We start from the raw sequence: 17,280 nt of genomic DNA, 5'->3' as shown, positions 1-17,280 counted from the left end.
AACGGAGCTATTAATAATTGTTTCAGTGTACTATCCAGTGTTACTGTATTGCAGTCGGCTGTAATGTATTTTTAGGATGGATTTTTTCTCCTAGTTGGCAGTGTCACACATAATTCCACATAGGCTGTTTGCTGGTAACTTAAACTGATGTTTCAGGAGTAGCTGCCTGAGGCTGTTGGGATTTCAGTGGAGTGGTGAAAGAAAACAGCATTGGTCACCACACCGGACACCTTAGAGATTCCAGGGGCTGGGATGTCCTTCACCTCATGATTTCCAGTCTAAGAAGCCCTTGGCTGCTGTCTCCTTGCCCTGCTGTCACTGTTGCCAGTCCCAGTCGCAGATGAGGAGTTTTACTGAGGTGTAAATTAAAGTACTGTGGTGTGCTGATGGTTGTGCACCAGCCTCATGCCCTGCAGCAATTTGAGCCGTGTCAGTGTTCACCAGGAGCGCTGTGCCACGAGTTTGAAACCTGCAGGGTGTGATGGCACTCGTGTTTCTGGTGGCACTTCTCAGGGTTTACATCGATTTAATGGTCTGTATTGTAATACTTAGCTGGTTAGTGAAATGCCAACTTAAATTGTCAGGAATACAGTGTTGTATGGCTTAGCTTTTTATGGATTGTGTTACTATTTCCTTGGTAAAATTTTGCTGTAGTAAGGCTGTTAGTTACTTACTGTCTTGTGTTTTTAAAGACTAAAAATTTCCTGCTGTAAAATCCTACAAAATCAGGAATTTTGAACTGTGACAAGAAAAAAGTGTCGGTGACTCAAGGCAGAGTAGAACAGGGCTTTTCTATGATGATTTTGCTTTTGTAGGAAACCAATACAAAACATCCTGCTCAGGGGGAAAGGTAACAAAAGTGAATATGCAAGTTAACCTAAATTCAGTGTAAGTTAAATTTTCTTAAGAAATTGGAATTACAATGTATTTTTTTTTTTATTCTGCCTTTTACCTCAGATACTTTTTAATTGTCAGGTTTTGTTTAAGCACTGATTTAAGAATGGGGAATGAAGTTACCCACTGCTAGTGAAGGGCTGGTGCAGATAGTAGTTAGAGAAAAAGGAAAAGTAACTTAGTGACCTCTGAAGTCCTAATTCCTAAGGTGTGATAGCTAATGCTAATGCACTCATAGAAAGACCTGAGTCATGTGTTAATTATTAATCCTAAACTATAAGAAGTCTAGAAATCTTTCACCTAAGACTGAAAGGGAAGGAGGTGAATATGGGTTTGCTGAGTAGACAAACCAAGCCTGTGGAAGGGGGGACTAACCTAGAATGTCCCAATGAACATATATATATATATATATATATAATTTACAATGCAGTAGACTGTTCAGCTTGCTACACGTCTTCCATCCCTGGGTGGAACTGGGAAAAGCTGAGGGGTTGGAACCAGGGACAGGCAGCTCCTTGTGTTTGGTTTATGTAACACAGAAACTACTTTTACTGTAATATTTCTTAATGCTCTGCCAGCAGTGTTGCTTTGAATCATGAATATCCTTAGCACTAGATTAACACAGGACACATTAATCCCTGAGCCTGTCTGACAGCTGCAGTGAGGCAGTGGTGATTTTTATGCTAAAATATTAAATATATTCAACTTGCTCCTATTTAGCAATTAGAGTGTAGCATCTTCCTTTTTTTTCCCCCCAGATTTAGCAGTGTGAACTTGTCAAAACCCAAATATGGTTTTTATTTTTTATTTAAATTCCCTTTTAGAAGGCAAGTGATGACTTTTAAATGATAGCTGTTCTATGCTGACGTGATAGTTTGTACAGAAAGAAATGCTGACTCAAAGCTGCATGATGGAGTTGTGAAATTATTACTTTCTGATAAATGATATGATGATTGTTTTGAACTTACTTAAAAATTAATTTTAGAGTTGATTGACAAAATCTTGTACATCTTTTAAATTGTCCATCTGCTTGGATCTTCCTGGCCTTATTGTGAGGGAAAATGGATGATTTTCACAAGTACAGTAAAGTACACTTAAACTTCTCACCCTGAGCTAAGCGTGCTTCACTATATCTTAGCCTTTTAAATCTACCTCTTAATCTCTTCTGCTCTGGAGAGTGCTTTGATAGACCTAACAGAGTGAAAATTTTTGTTTCAATGCAGATTTATTACAGCCTATCTCTATGTCTTTTGTTCCTTTTGGTTTTAAGTTCATTCCAGTTTTGGATGAATCCAATTTCCATGAATTTTTCACATTGCTCTGAATATTGCCAGTAGAAGTTAAAGTACAACGTCTTCAAGTTTTCGTTTTGAAACAGTACAATAAACCAGCCCATTTATGATCTGATTAAGTAATCATGACTGAAATGTTTGAGAAAGAAGGCTGTGCTTCCAGTCTGCTGCAAGGAGATACTGGGTCAGAGAGGCTGCTCAGGGACAAGTAAATGAAATATGTGCTACAGGTCAGGGGTTTTAGGGGCAGTGTGCTCAGCTGACTTCTGCCAGCAACTTCTCAGACATCCCCGAGTGTTCCCCTTGCTCCCACGAGTGCTGCTGTGATGTTATGGCTGGAGTTGGGTACCTTTTGAATTGTCTTTTATCTCTTTAGGTTCTTGATTAAACAAGCTGATCTTTGTTATGCATGTTTCTGTCTCAGCAGGGCTAGGGCTGGTTGAAGAGAAGCCTTTCATGACAAGTTCTGACTGCACTCTCTGCCTCAGTGTACTGACTGAAAATTAGTGTAAAAATTAAAATGCTTTCGAGGGGAGCAGAGCAGTTGGGGAGTATAGTGACAGAATTTCTGATTTATCATTTTCATCTGGGTTCTCAAGGTTGAAGTGAACTTCTGTAGATTAACCAGTGGTACGAGATTCTGTGCAATTTACTGCCTGTAGAATTTTCTGTTCCTGTGCTTCTGAAAGACTCAGCCATCCTGACTCTCAGCACTGCTTCCATCTAGGACTTCTTATCTCTGCTTTTCCTCAATGCCACACATGATTTTGTACTTTCTTTCACACCCATTAGCCTGCAGTCTTTTACAGATATTAATCCCTGTGTGGAAGATGTTCTGTAACTTTTTTTTTTTTGAGCAGTGGAAGGGAAAGGCAGTGGTCAGAACGATGCTCATAATTCAGACTATCAGTATATTTTGTAGTTAATTTTTCCTATCCAAAAAAGCTAATTTTGTCCATTTGGGGCTAATTCTTTTGTTCTTCTTTCACTTCTAAGGTGAAAATATAACAGGTGACAGAACTGACAGAAGAACGGAGGGATATTGAAGTTGTTTCCTGGTGTTTCTTCTAAACTGAAATCTGAGTTATTCTTCCTTGGGCAAGGAGAAGCCCCTTCATTGTGCTTTACCATTCACACTTCCTGTGTCTGCTGGGGGACCCTGAGAGCCCCAGTGCCTCACAGCTCCAGAGTTCTGCAGGGGGCAGGGGCTGGGGAGCTCTGCACAGCCCTGCTGCTGATTTAACCCGGGTTATTTGTTTATGGAACAGAGCTGTTCCCTCCTGCAAGGCAAAGCGTTGGATCTCCAGGATGACAGTGAAAAGTAGGAGGATTATGGGATCAGTGTGGGAACACTTGTGTTGGAGCTTATGAGCTTGTCTGCTGTGAACTGTGTGTTTGAGACTGCTGACACTCTGAGCTGACTAATGACACCCTTTATACAGATCTTTGAAAATCAGATACAAGTGTGTCCTTTAAAATGTCCCCTTTGAGGTTGAGATGTGTTTATCATGGCAAGTATCAAAGTGTTGATATTAAGCTGCTAGCACTGAAGCATTTGAAGATCTCTTCCATGATCCTAAACTTCTAGCATAAAAATTCTGGTTATGATTTCTCTGCTGTCATGAAAAATGGAAGTCAGGCTTATTTTCTGAAAGATCCCTGTAACAGAGGGATTTTCATGCTTAAAAATTTGGTTTTCCCCCCATGAGGTTCTGAAACTGTTTCTTTCAGGGAGTTGAAATAAAAACAATCAGCTGTGAATTGTGTTCTCTTCTTTGCCTGTCTCCATGGCAGTGAAGTGATTTAGATTGGTATGTCCATCTCGGTCCTTCTAACAGTGAGCTGCTCCTTTTTAAATGGGAGCTGTCAGTAAGACATATTTGTAGTTTATTTTGTGCATACAGAGAAAAAGATCAATTTATAGGGTTGGGGTTTTCTGTTTTTTTTTTTTTTAAGATGTAGGAGTTAAGAAACTGAATTCTCCTTTGGAAGAGCAGAATTTCTTTGATAGAAGTATTAACCATGCTTCAGCAGTAACATCTATCTCCTGACAGATTTCTGAATTTAAGGAAATGATAAAATAAACAGATTTAAAACTCTAGATGTCATATCTCCATTTGCTAACATCCAACATGAAATGTTTATAGTTTGACCATGCACACAGGTTGCATGTGAAAAAACAATTATCACAGGAGGGCTGTACAAGATATTTATGTTCTCCAAAGGAGAGAAAATATCGTCCACAATTCAAGGAACTTTAGTTAGTAAACAAAGTTTATTCCAAAATATGCAACAATGGGATAATGAAGCATAATAAATGTTAGACACTTTTCCCAGGAGCTGTATGGGTCTTACATGCAAGGTGGTGTACAGAGCTCTCAGAAGATTTTTCTGGCGTGTGCTTTTTTCCTTTTTGTTTCCTTAGCACAGGAAAACATCCATTAGTGATTCTCATCGCGCACCTGTTATGTTCTCTTCCTCCCTAACCTGCCCTAATGAGTTGGAATTGCTTGCTTTTTAAATGTAAGGCTTCAGAGAAATACTGCTTAAATCTTTTTATATGTAGATAATGGGAGACCTTTTGATTTGTTAAAGGCTTGAAGTCTTTTCCAGCTCTGCCTTAAAACATGTCTTCTGGCAAGAAATGACTTGTGACCTACAGAACTGAGTAGGAAAGGTTTAGAAAATGGATTCTAAAAGAGGTCACCGTCAATAATTTAAATTTGTTTCTAACATTTCAGATTTTTCTTCTTGCCTGTCCCCCATGTCGGACTGCAATGATTCTCTTCAGGTAATACCTCTTCCTTACTGTATTTCTGTCTACTTGTACAATGCATTTTAGAAGTTAATTGTTGGAACCCTGAGGCAACAGTTAATCACTGCTTAATTTATAAAATGCTAAGGGAAATACCAAGTTGGAAAGGCTTGGATTGGTAGGATTGAAAAATGACACCTTGAAAAGGTGTGGAAAGTATGTCTGCTGTCCAGGAGGTCTTTGCTAAAGACCAGCTGTAGAGTGGAGGCCACAATATTTGTTGTTTTTCAGAACAGATAGATCTATTTTCTAACATGCTGACAGCATAGAAATTATATTTGAAAATCTGTTTTAAAATTGTAATACCTTTTCCTCCCTCAAGTTACTTTTAAATTCTTAGGAGTCTGACAGATAGCGGTCGGAGACAGTTTATTCTTTACTTTGTGTCTGATGTAGAGTAGACTGAAACAGTTCTGATCCTCATTTTCTGTTCCTGTGATCCAACAGTAGTTCAGAAAAAGATGTCTGAAAGCTATAGAAATTACTTCTTTCCTGCCTTGTGCTTTGCTTAGGACTTTGCTGTTGCATTTTGATAAATGTAATTCTTTTATTTGAAGGACTTCTTTCAAATTCTTAAAGCTTTACTTTGAGGCTGTTCATGCACAGCATTAAAGAGGAGTAAAACCCTTTATCAGAGATGCTATTTTAAGCTCTGTAAGACAAATGAACATCAGAATTCCAACCATTTAGCAGCTTGCGTCATGAACAGGATTATGGGCACTCCAGGCTTTCTAGGAATCCAAAGCTCATTATAGAAAGCAGTCCTACTTTAGGAGATTCTTTAAGTGTGTATTTAAAGATAGGGTTTTGTCCAGTTTTGTTGCATTTAATGGTGACTTAATTCAAATTCAAGCCCAAACCATTTTTAAGTGTCTTGCTATCTTTTCTTGAAGAGACACTACATAAAATACATGAAAATATTGCATTTTATTTCCTTTTATCTGTGAAAATAATATCCCATCCCTTTTGTAAGGTTGCAGATGCATATGCTGAACGGGGCCCTCTTAGCATTGCTGTTTCCTGTTGTTAATACACGCCTGGTGAGTGTACTGTGGTTTTCCTCCTCCTTTTTTATTTATTCCTAAAAGATTATCTTTGGAGAGATGTCAGATGTTTGCTTTGCTTGGCCTTTTAAAGTTCATTTTACCAGGCTGCAGACTCCTGGACATTACATTGGAGCCAAAATAGCAATCTTGGATTTTTGGATGTTTGTAACTCGGTGTGAAAGGACAGCCCTGCTGTGTTGAGTGTTACTTCCATTCTGGCCACTAATGGAGGGAAAATGGCTTTGAAAGAGGCTTTCACAGGTTAACCTTGTGGTCAAAATTCAGTTTCAGGCTTTTCAAACTCTATGCAAATGTAAGATTCCTCAGGCCTGGAAAATGCCAAATGTTGTTGTTGGCTCTCACTCCCTCTCCCCCAAGATTAGGCACAGCAGATTTTTTTTCAAATCTGCTGTAAAACTTCAATCTCCTGGCCAAAAAAATTAGCCTGTTGGTGTTCCTAGTGAGATTCTTAAGCCCATTGAGAGTTAAAGGTGAAAAAAGCTATTTTGAGTGTGAGTCGAATGAAGTATTTCTAAGGATTCAAGAGCTGAAGTGGAAGCTTCTGGCATAATTTAATGGTTTCCCTTTTCATGTAATGTGTCTGTTAACTTTGTTTAGTTTTGGGTTTTTTTAGAACCTCAATAATTTCAAAATTCTTTTAAAACAGCAGTGTATTGCCAGTGCAAATGGAGAGTTGAGCTATTCACTGTAACTGCAGTAGAAAGTTTCTACCTCTTGTTATTTTAATCTTTCAGTTAAACGGTGCTAAACAATGCAGTTAAAAATCTTGTTGGACTATAACAGGCACCTGGGGTAGTGTTCAAAAAAAATATAGCCTGAAAGGGGAGGTCAGTCTGTTCTGTTCTGTTCTTTCCAAGAAAATATTTTCCTGCCTTGGCATGAGTTGAGGTGCCAATAATTAACAGACTTAAGCAACAGATGCACCCACTTGTATTTGTTTGGCACCTAAGTATTGTAGTTATTTGCTACATTATTTGTCATGTACTGATGGAATGAAATTCTGTGCTTTGAGATAGGCACTGGATAAAGATAAAATGTTTCTTGTCCAGTCAGTGCTTTTGTAAGTTCTTCTTACCCTTTCAGAAATAAAGAACAAGATTCTGAGGGAATTGGCTTGTCAGGCTCCCAAAAGGAAGCCAGTCAGGTATAAGAGGATATAAAGGAGTAGACAGATTTTTTTACTCTGTATTTATATTCTGTGGCACACAGTGTAGGTCCTGATAACCTGGCTGTGCATGTAAATTCATTTAACTGCCACAAAGACTGCAACTGTTTGGAAAGTAACTGGGTTTGCTTGAGCTTTCATGTTGCATTAATCAAATTAAAAAAAATAAAAAGTCTTTCCACTGGTTTAAAAGTGGGGATTTTTTGCAAGCTGGTGTCCTGAAAATGTTGATATAGATAAAGTAAAAAAACAGGACATGTCCCCAAAGTGTTGGATACATGGGGGTCAGCTCACATGGCTGAGATGGTGCAGTTTTAATGTTTCCAGAAGCTTCTGTTCTTAGAACTATTTAGCCTGGGAGGTCCTCATTCTAAATCTGTGTTGGGGCAGAATCTGAGCAGGACCTTGAGCACATTCCGTGTGTGCTCCCACCGCTGGCTGCTGTGCTGCTGTTGATTGTTGCAGTAATAATTCACTGTAATGGCTGCGCCTGCGCAGCAGGATGGAACAGGCTGTGGTAGCACACTGTCATCTCTGAACTGCCTTAATCTCACTGGCACCAGGGAAAACAACAGGAGCAGTGGGGGCTGTTGAGAGATTGTGCTTGGTGGCTGGTAGGTGATAAAGAGTTTGTGCACATTTGGGCACTGGTACCTGCTGCGTGCATTAAAATGGTATGGGTGTGTAATTTACTGATAATGCCTAAGAAGGTGGCTGGTACTGTACAACATTTGGGGGTTTATTAGGCTCTCTTCTAGATGTACTACAGGAAAGACCAGAATCTGAGAGCTGAGTTCCTTCTATTCCTTTTCTGCCACACTCTGCACTCTTTGAGAATGGCAGAGGAGGTGCTCTCGCACAGTGCAGTGCTTGAGCCAGGGTATAAATAATTAACAGAGAGTGGAGTGCTACTGTCAGAAACCAGAGCAAAGTGTTAATCTGTGAGTCTACTGAAAACCACCTGCTGTGTCTGAGGGTTTAATCTAAATTGGTATTATGTCCATATTCTTTTGGGGAGAACTCACCCCAAAATTTCTGTCTTCTGGGCTCCACTCTGCTGCTGCCTTGAAGAGATTTTCCTAAAGCTGAGCTCAGTGCGTGGAGAGATCTCATTGTTCTCTTTGGGCAGTAGCTGGTTTAAGTTTGAACGTGAAGTCTTACTTGTTTTCACAAAGAGATTCTTTAAATCCTTGATTGATGGGTGATCCTTTGTCTTCATTTTCAGTTTCTCCTTGCATGTGAAAGGTGCTTAGGCTGAGTGAGTTTTATTGATAAAACTGTTTGTAGACAAGGCACAAGATGCAGGTGAGTTAGTTGCTCAGTACAGCTTGCTTTTTCTGTTTGTTGTAGCCTGGCTGTGCAACTTGAGTGCTTGGTTGTACAGCAGCTCTGCAGCTCTACAGCAGGAAATGCATAATCAGCCAGGCTTCAGAACAAGCCATCTTTTACAGTGGGAAAAAGATGTTTTGTTTTACGCACAACAAAATACTGTCAACGCTACTGCAGCATAACAACTGTTACTCTGTTCTCAGGAGAGTCCCCACACAGTGTTTGTGTAACAGATCCTCACGACTCCACGGCTGTGGAAGCCCTTTGGACACCACAGATAAATGGAGAATGCTCCTTGGCAGGAGTGAGTGCCTCATGTTGTGGTGTTTATATCAGGAGCAATTGTTTCTGAAGTGGGAGAGGTGCAGCTTTTCCTCCAGTTAGGAACACTGCTTTAGCCCCATCCCAAAATAATTTTAATTCCCTCACTTTGCTCTCTGTGTTGAAGGACAGCAGGAAAGGTTCAGATTTAGGAAACCTCACCATTTTAATGAAGCTCTTGCTTTTGAATACTGTTAGCTTGCATGTGTTTGTTCTGACACAGAATGCTTGGAATGAAATAACCCAACAGATGGTACGGGAGGGTTGTTTTAGCTTGGTCCCCACAGGAGGTGACTGTCCACCTTGGAGGTTGTCAGGGCACAGGCACTGCCCAGTGGGGGAATGTCAGGACTAGCACAATCCACTTGATGGTTTTAGAATCTTCTATGTTCAAAATAGGATATAAGAATTGCAGTGGAATTTAAAAGATCACTGTGTTATTTACCAACTGTTTGACTACTGTTTAGGAAGAAAATGAAACTCTTTCAACCTCTCTTCTGTTGATGTAGAATTTTCTGTAATGTTTCAGTTTCAAGGCTGTGGCTTTAGTATTTCAGAAGAGTCATAGGAAAGGAAGGTTTTCTCCCCACGCTCTGCTTCCCAGAACACAAGCCACAGTGGTAGGTCCCGTGTCTGAATTCTTCTGGCTGTAAAATAACAGAATGAGTCTGCATTTGATCCCAGGCTTTTCATTATTCCCATGGGAATTCATACTTGTGTTATTGTCCAATTTTCAAGTCAGAAAAATAATGCAACAGCTTTCTCTCACAAGGTGGCAAGTGTCTTTTCTTTCTAAAAAGACTTATATGCTGTGGGGATGTGCCTAGTTTCTGATTTAATTACTTGAATGGTTTGCAGTGTTGTTGGTAATTCATGCTAGCAAAGAAAAGGAAAGAGCAATCTTATATTATTCCTTCTTTGTTGTGCTTCTGGCTAATTCTGGGAATTACCTACTGGAAGTGCTGTGTTGGTGTGAAGGGGGATGGAATGTTTGTTATTATACTCAGGTGATAAAATAACTGACCTGAAGGCATTGCCATGGGTCAGAAAGGGAATTGTTCCTTGGAACTTGGTTGTTAGAGATGAAAAATACTTACAAATATTTTCTTGATTCCGCAGCTTCCATTTGAAACGGAGATTTATTACATCCAGCACGTGATGCTCTATGTTGTGCCCATCTATCTGCTGCAGAAAGGAGGTAGGTGGGCAGTTTATTCCTTACGGATTGAACTGGTTCTATGAAATGAAAACACTCTGCTGACTGGATACCAACAGTTTTATTCTTACCCTTTTTTACCATTTTTCTCTGTTTTTACTTAATAGTTCCTGATGTTCTGGTGTTCTAATTGTTGGGAGTTTTAACCCAGGTAATGAGTTGTGTCAGGCACTGAAACAAAAATTTAAAAAACGGTGATCTGCCTGAAGGGATGTTTAGAATGCATTTGCACAATGTGCATTGTCTTCTTGAGCAGCCTCTGCCATCTTGCAATACTCTCAGTTGTTGGTGGGGGATGTGTTTTTAAGATTTTTACCTTCTTGGATGGACTGGTGGGACTGCCAAGAACTGGATTTGCAGAGTTAGAAGGTTGTTCTTTTAAGTTTTGATTGGATTTGCAGTTTGGAGGGTTTGAAGGTTGTTAAGTTTTGATTGGATTTGCAGTTTGGGGGGTTTGCTGTTGGACAGTTGTCACCCCGGTTCAGCATTCTGAACACTTGCCCTGTTTTCATGTTCAGGTATTTGCTGCCATCTAATGTTCACGTGGTGGCAGTAAAACTGCTGGAAGGACTTCGTTGGCTGAACCTGACAATTGAGATTGCTCTGGGCTGTTTAACTGATAACTGCTCCATTTCTTATGCACTTGGCTCCTCATCACCTGACTGGCTGTAATTAACAAAATACCCATGAACTCCTGCCACAGGTCACCTAATAATTTTCCATTGTTTTTGATAGAAAATTATGCTACCTAAAAATATTTGTTAATTTCAATTTTGTCATATCTGTTTAAGTACCTTCTGAGTGGATCTCACAGGCCTTTGTCCTGAGTTCTGTATCTTGTGAAAATTGCTTTTTCAGCGCTGATACTGATCAGCCTGCAGCTTGATTTCAGCATTGTAAATAGAAATTTCCATCAGCGCATATGTGGATTATGATTGAGAGAAGTAATTGGAAGGGTAGAAAATTGAAAAAAAATGAAAAGGAATGGATTTTATTTGGAAAAATTTACTACTTCAGTTTTATTTGGAATCTGCCTGTATTACTGGTGACCTTGATAGGATCCAAACATTTCTCAAAGGTGGGGGTGAGCAGAACACCTGAAGCAGAGTGGATTTGAGGCTCAGGCTATTGAGAGCTGTACCCTAATCAGGAATTGCACCAGCCATGCACACACATCTAACTCCCTGCTGAAGTGTTTCCTCTTTGAAAGGAAACTGGTGACAGTAAGCAAGGGCTGTAATAATTTATTTTCTTTCTTTTCCTGCTGTTTATTACAGTGGTGCAGACTGGTCATGCTGCACTGGCAGCCTCCATACATCAAACTGCTGTGTCTTAAGAGCTGATTTGCCACTAAATAAAAGAGTTGTTTGCTGGGAATAGAAGCAGAATTTTCTTCTTGGGGAAGTGCTGTATCTTTATAGCAATGAAGAGCCAGTGTCTGATCAAGTCCTAAAGCCCTTTGTTGATCCAAGTGTCTCCAAAAGCGGCATCAGAAGAGAAGCTCTGTGGCATTGTCACAGAGTCAGCTGCAGCCGTTGTTTTTATTTTCCTTTTCTCCCTTCTCAGGGAGAATGCTTCTGTTGTGCTCAGCACTGGGCAGGAGCAGCCCAGCACAGGCAGCTCCCTCAGGGCAGGGCAGCGTTCCTGGCCTCAACCTGCACCTCTTGGAAGATGCAGCACACAGATACCTTTTTTCCTTTGGTTGTAGATCAGCAAAGTGCAATTAAAACACTAAACTTGTGTTTTCCATTGACTGGTAGGACTTGCTGAGGGATTACCATTTTTAAAGACCTTTTTTTAGCTGTTGTACCCTATGTCAGCCACTCTCCCACTTACCTGTCTTTAGCCAATTCTTTCCGTAGCTTTTTAAAGGGGTTATCAGGCAGGCTTTATTACATACCTTTAGCAGTAATCCAGGAGAAATATCACTTTATATTTAGATATACTTAGGTAGTCATAAATCTAGTCTATCTCTATCTTCATTGAAACACTTGATAATGTGTGGTGGTACAGCTCTTTTGCTGCAACTGAATTATTTAGAGAGCTGCCAGCTCTTGTGTGTTCTTTCCCTGCTCTCCTTCTAGCAATTCCATGTTCCTGTCCCAGATTTCTCTACCTGCTGAGTGCAGACATGAAAGTGTGGTTTGCTGCTGAGCTGTGGCACCTTGAGCAGCAGGGCAGATCTGGGTGCTGTTACTCCAGCGTGAAGTCACTTGTAGTTGCTGTTACTCTGTAGCTTGAATATTCAGGGATAATCTTGTTTGATGATTTAAGAGAGATGAAGAGGAAGAGGAGGGGATGTGCCTCTGTCCTGTGAGCCTCTGAGCTGTATGCAGCAGGCGGTTCCAGTCAGTTTGAAAAATGAAATATCTCTCCAGGAGATGGAGAAGTTTAGAAGGGCAGGTGCCAGTATCTGGAAGAACCGCTACTGTGTGAAGGTAGAGGAGGAGCTACTGCTGCTGCTTTATGGAATATAAAAAATGATTCCTGAGGGAAGCAGGTTCTGTCAGAGCTCTGTGAGCTGGTTCTGATGAGAGGAGCTGGCACTGAGGGGAACAGAACCCTCCTGGCACAAGGTGTTAGTTTCAAACCCGCACATGGAGTCAGAACAGCTGCAGGGGAAACATAGATTTCAGGATCATCCTCTTGAAAACATTTTTTTCCTGTTTTCCTTTGGAAAGGAAGTTTTATCTCTAGGCTAGCTCAGTAGGCCACTCAATTGGAATTAACCCTCTGATCAAGGGAAATAAAAGGAAAATAAATTTGCCCTCACATTTTTGTAAGCTTGAAAATGAGAGAATCATGATAGTTGCTCTGAGTTTTGGATTAAGCAGGTCTACTTGCTAATTGTAAGACAAATGAGAGTGTTTGCAGCACTGGAAAATTCATAAAGGTCTATCAAATGTAGTAGGAATGAAAGCAAGACATTAAAGAGATTATTTTAAATCCTACTAAATTAAAAATTCATACTATATTTAGATTCTAATTCTCTAATTCAAACAGAGGAGTAATTTTCTCCTGCATTATGTTTTCACAGAAATACAAAAGGAGTATTGCTTTCTATTAAGCTGTGTTCTAATTTTCAGAAGTCCATGTATTGAGAATTTTAAATAAAAAGAATAGTTCGTAAGAACATTTGAACTAGTACATTGTGAGGAGGGAGCAGTATTTTAAAAATGGCATATCTTTATTGATCTTTAGTTTTTCAAAGCCATGCTTCCACTTCCTAGATGGCAAAATGAACAGCTTGGCATATTCAAGGTGAACAAAACCTTGTTATAGAAGCAGATGAGGAACCCCCAACTCTTCAGTCTATGTGGAATCCTTTCAATGCCACTGAAGTCCCGAGGTTTAATTTAAGCTCAGGGATCCTCTGCCATTTCTGTTTCAACACAGGAGCAAACATCCAGCCTACCTAGGTGGGCCCAGCTTGGAATGGTCTCAGCTGTCTGGGTCTGAGAGGTTTTGAGAATGAGATCGGTGCCACACTGGCACTGGGACTGAATTTCTGTAAGTGCTTCATGGATAAGAACTGCCCATGATCCTGCATAAATACTGAAACTCTCTGCTCCCACCTATTGAAATTGATTTCCTATGCAAGCAGCAAGTAGCTTTTGCCAAAGCCAACACAGGCCCTTCAAACAAACCACTCAGCTGGCTCTCAATTTTCCTGTTTGTGTTTTTAACAGGCTGTACTATGGAAAACAGACCACACTGCTCCATTCAACAGCCATCTGTTGAATAGCAGGGCTGTAGAGTAATAAAATCTATAGTGGGTATTTATCTAATGAGAAATGTACAGAAAATATTCCAGGTATGAATTTAAAATTAGTTTCCCAAAGCACACTGTGGAATATAGAGTGCTCCAAAATGTTTTTGTGTGGAGATCAGTGTTTCTTTTTTGTCCTTTGATGTCCAAGTAGTGGTACTGCTGAAAACCACACTGTTATTTTCAGGATTGCAAAGTCTAATAAGGAGGGATATTTTTAGCAAGACCAGAAACCTGTAGAGAGCAAAAGTTGCCGACGTATTTTTTTAAGCTTTTGCAGCAGAACAAGGATGTAGCAGAGAGAAATTCCTTGCTGGGGGAACCTGAACAGCTTTGCGAAGGGACCTCTGAAATACCCTTCCCTGGTTAGACTGAAGCTGGACACGAAGAAGGTTCAAAGCCAAATCTGTGTTATCATCTTGTGCACTTTTCCTTGGTCCTTTAATGACTATTGTCTCCCTCCAGTCTCATTTTATGGCTGGAGTCACTTGCCTGTTTTAGTTATTTATACCCTACCTGCACTAAGTCACCTGGGTAAGGAGGTGAGGTATTTTAGCTCTCCTGAGTGCTCACCCCTTTAGGCTCTCACCAGGCTTTGTCAAATACTTTTGAAATAACACAGGCAGCTGCCAACAGAAACCTAATTTGGTTTAGCACTGCTCAGCCAGTTCCCAGGAGCTGCTTTGCTACCTTATTTAAATTTCATGTTGTGTTTTGTATCTAGGTTAAACATGCACCTAAAACTGCAAAGACAGTATAAATAAATTTGCAAGTCAAGCAGTGTTTTCTTTACAGCAGAGGCGGGACCACAAAGAGTTTCTGTAAAGCTTGATCAGGTCACCTCAAGTTGGTGCAGCCAAAAATAGAGCCATGATCTCCACTCTGACACCAGGGTTCATTCCTCCCGCTTCTCTTGTCTCTGTCATGAAAAACCATATTCAGGGTGGTGTCACCTGTCTGAAGTTTTCAGGCCATGGAGTTTAATGAATATCATTGCTATCTAAGTCAAGACTTCTGTACCCTTTTCTAAATAGGATGCCAGCTTTTAGCCAAGTGCATCCCAAGAATTACTGCTGGGAATTTTCCCCTTTACCTGCAGAACTCAAAGTGATTCCTGTAGAGTTTTTCCTTTGGTTTTACTCTCTGTTCAGACACTTCTGGCCTTCACCTTCCCCCTGAATAAGAACCCTTACAAGCTGCCCTGTGCTCTCCAAGCAGCTTCTGTGCCCAAATTTATCATGGGCTCCCCAGGTCCCAGGCTGCTCCCTGCCCACGGTGTGCAGAGTTCTGACACTGCTGCTGTTCCTTGGAACCAGGAGGGCTGAGTGGGCTGCAGATGTGCTGCTGGCACTCACACACACACAAACACACAGTCACCCTGTGCCAGCAGCACACTGTGGATGTGCAGTTTTGGACAACAGCCTGTAGGTGATTTTGAATCTGTAGCATCCACAAAATGCTGTTTAATTGAACTTATTTCAGGTAGCTGCTGCAAAATCAATTTGAGCTGGCGTGCTGGGTACAAATGATAGAAGGGAACGATACAGAAAGTAATTTTGAAAGGGCCCCAGAGCTTGAGGAAGAGAATCGCTCCTGAGACCTAAGCCCTGGGCTGGGATGCAGCACTAACAGTGCTGTGGTCACAGCAGTGACTCGTATTTATCTCCACAGGATGCCACCCAGGCATTTCCACAGCAGCTGTGGTCCTGTGGGTGCTGTGGTAGCTGCTCTGTGTGTGGAGTTATTTCAGTTCCCAGCAGCCTTGTACAGTGTATGCTGAAGTGTTTAATTACTTCCTGGTAATTACAGAGTTTGCTGTCTGGCCAAGGCCAGTATCAATATTGCACTCTGTGCTCTAAGCTGTCCTTTGAGTACTGGATACGTGTTCCAGTATTTAATAATATCTAATGGATCAGAGAGCAGATAAAGGCAGATAAAAATTGCCAGTGTATTTTTATAATCCTCTGAAACTCTTACAGCAGCCACATCGCCTGACATTGTGCATCTTTCTTTCGTGTTCTGAGGCTAAGTTATTAAAGTCATAAGGAAAGTAATATTTTTCCACATATCTTACAATGCGATTTTCATGTCTGCTGGTAAGAGTCTAGAGAACTCTGTAAACTGGTTTGGTTCTTACCATATGAAATCTGAATATTTAATTCCCAAAATAGTCTTGTATCTATGAGTACTTTTATTAAATCTGATTCCCTTGGTACATTCTAGCTCAGGGAACACTGTGTTTTGTCAGTAAAACCTGCTTTTGAGAGGGTAGAGAAAGGTTGCAATAATATATCTGCTACTTCATTTGAAGGGAAAAAGTATTTCACAGTATATCTACTGATTATAAAACTGTAGTGTATATCTGAAAATATTTCCACAGCAGCTTCCATTTAAAAGCACAGCCTGCCATTAATGCATTGAGCACCCAATACAGCTTTTCTGTTCCTTGGCATTATTGGTGCAAGTTCCTTTTTAATAGTTGTTAAACAACCATAAAATTAGGAAATGCCAATTAAGCTGTGCTCTAATATTGGCTGTGCAGGACCTGCTGCTGCCTTAGTCAGTCCTGTGCATACTGAAATCACCATCCCTGCCAGAAGCAGGTGTTTAAGTATAAATAACCTGATTTTTTTGAAGACTCATTGTGCACCATTATTACATTTTATTACTTCTGTGGTTGAAGGAAGAACGAAGTAAAAATCATTGATATTGGTGAAAACCAGACAAATTTAGTGAGGTAACAAATTGTACATTTCACTGCTGGACGAGAAGGAGGGAAGGAGCTGATCAGGACGCTTCAGGTGAGAAATAAACTCTCAAATATTAATTACTGTAATGGCATTGAGGAGGTTATCAGCTCAAGCCAGCTGCCCTGACATCCAGATAGCAGGAGAGAGAGGATTATTTACTGAGAGAGTGATGGGCACAGCAGTGCAGCTGAACATTAATGTATTCCTTTCTTTTCAAGGTATCTACACCCCTGAACCGCTCTGCAATTTCTGGTGGGCTCTTCTGTCCACGGGGTTTATGTTTGTGTACCATTTTAGCATCTTGCAGATCCTGGGACTGGTAAGTAAATCCAGGTTAATAAATGGATAGCCTGCAAATACATTCAGAGTAAAAACACTGAGTGGTTTGTGTGTTCAGCTCTACATGGATAAAACTTCCTGCATGCAGATTTTTGATTTAAGGCTACTTGTATGCAATTGCATGTTCTAATGAGCATTTGTGTCTTATATCTTGCAAGGACTGGTAAAATATTTCTTAGATTGGTGCCTGCATAAATCCATTTATTAAATAGACAATGGAATCTGGGTCTGCTTTTTTTCTGAAAGCTGCTCTACTTGTGTTGAGCTAATACGTGTCACTAGAATGTTTTTGATTATTGTGGTAATTCTCTAAATTTCTCAGT

The 17,280-nt window shown here is 40.4% G+C and overlaps 1 protein-coding gene across 4 annotated transcripts in view; it reads left to right on the top strand.

Annotated features, from left to right (window-relative positions):
- TMEM164 (transmembrane protein 164) overlaps nucleotides 1-17,280 on the top strand; it is a 38,768-nt gene that overhangs the window by 17,225 nt on the left and 4,263 nt on the right. For 3 of the 4 annotated variants that reach the window (XR_005703844.2, XM_040084256.2, XM_040084257.1), the window contains 4 exons: nucleotides 4,928-4,977; nucleotides 5,975-6,041; nucleotides 10,003-10,081; nucleotides 16,837-16,937. Coding sequence is in view for 3 of the 4 variants with exons in the window: in XM_040084256.2 (XP_039940190.1) it covers nucleotides 4,928-4,977; nucleotides 5,975-6,041; nucleotides 10,003-10,081; nucleotides 16,837-16,937 (297 nt within the window). In the remaining variant the exon portion in view is untranslated. The remainder of the gene's footprint in view (nucleotides 1-4,927; nucleotides 4,978-5,974; nucleotides 6,042-10,002; nucleotides 10,082-16,836; nucleotides 16,938-17,280) is intronic. The other variant, XM_040084258.2, reaches the window with a different exon arrangement.

The sequence above is a fragment of the Hirundo rustica genome, chromosome 21 (genome assembly GCF_015227805.2).
Source record: "Hirundo rustica isolate bHirRus1 chromosome 21, bHirRus1.pri.v3, whole genome shotgun sequence".
NCBI lineage: Eukaryota > Metazoa > Chordata > Aves > Passeriformes > Hirundinidae > Hirundo > Hirundo rustica.
Note: the sequence above shows the minus strand (reverse complement) of the source record. Positions and strands in the feature narration are given on the sequence as shown.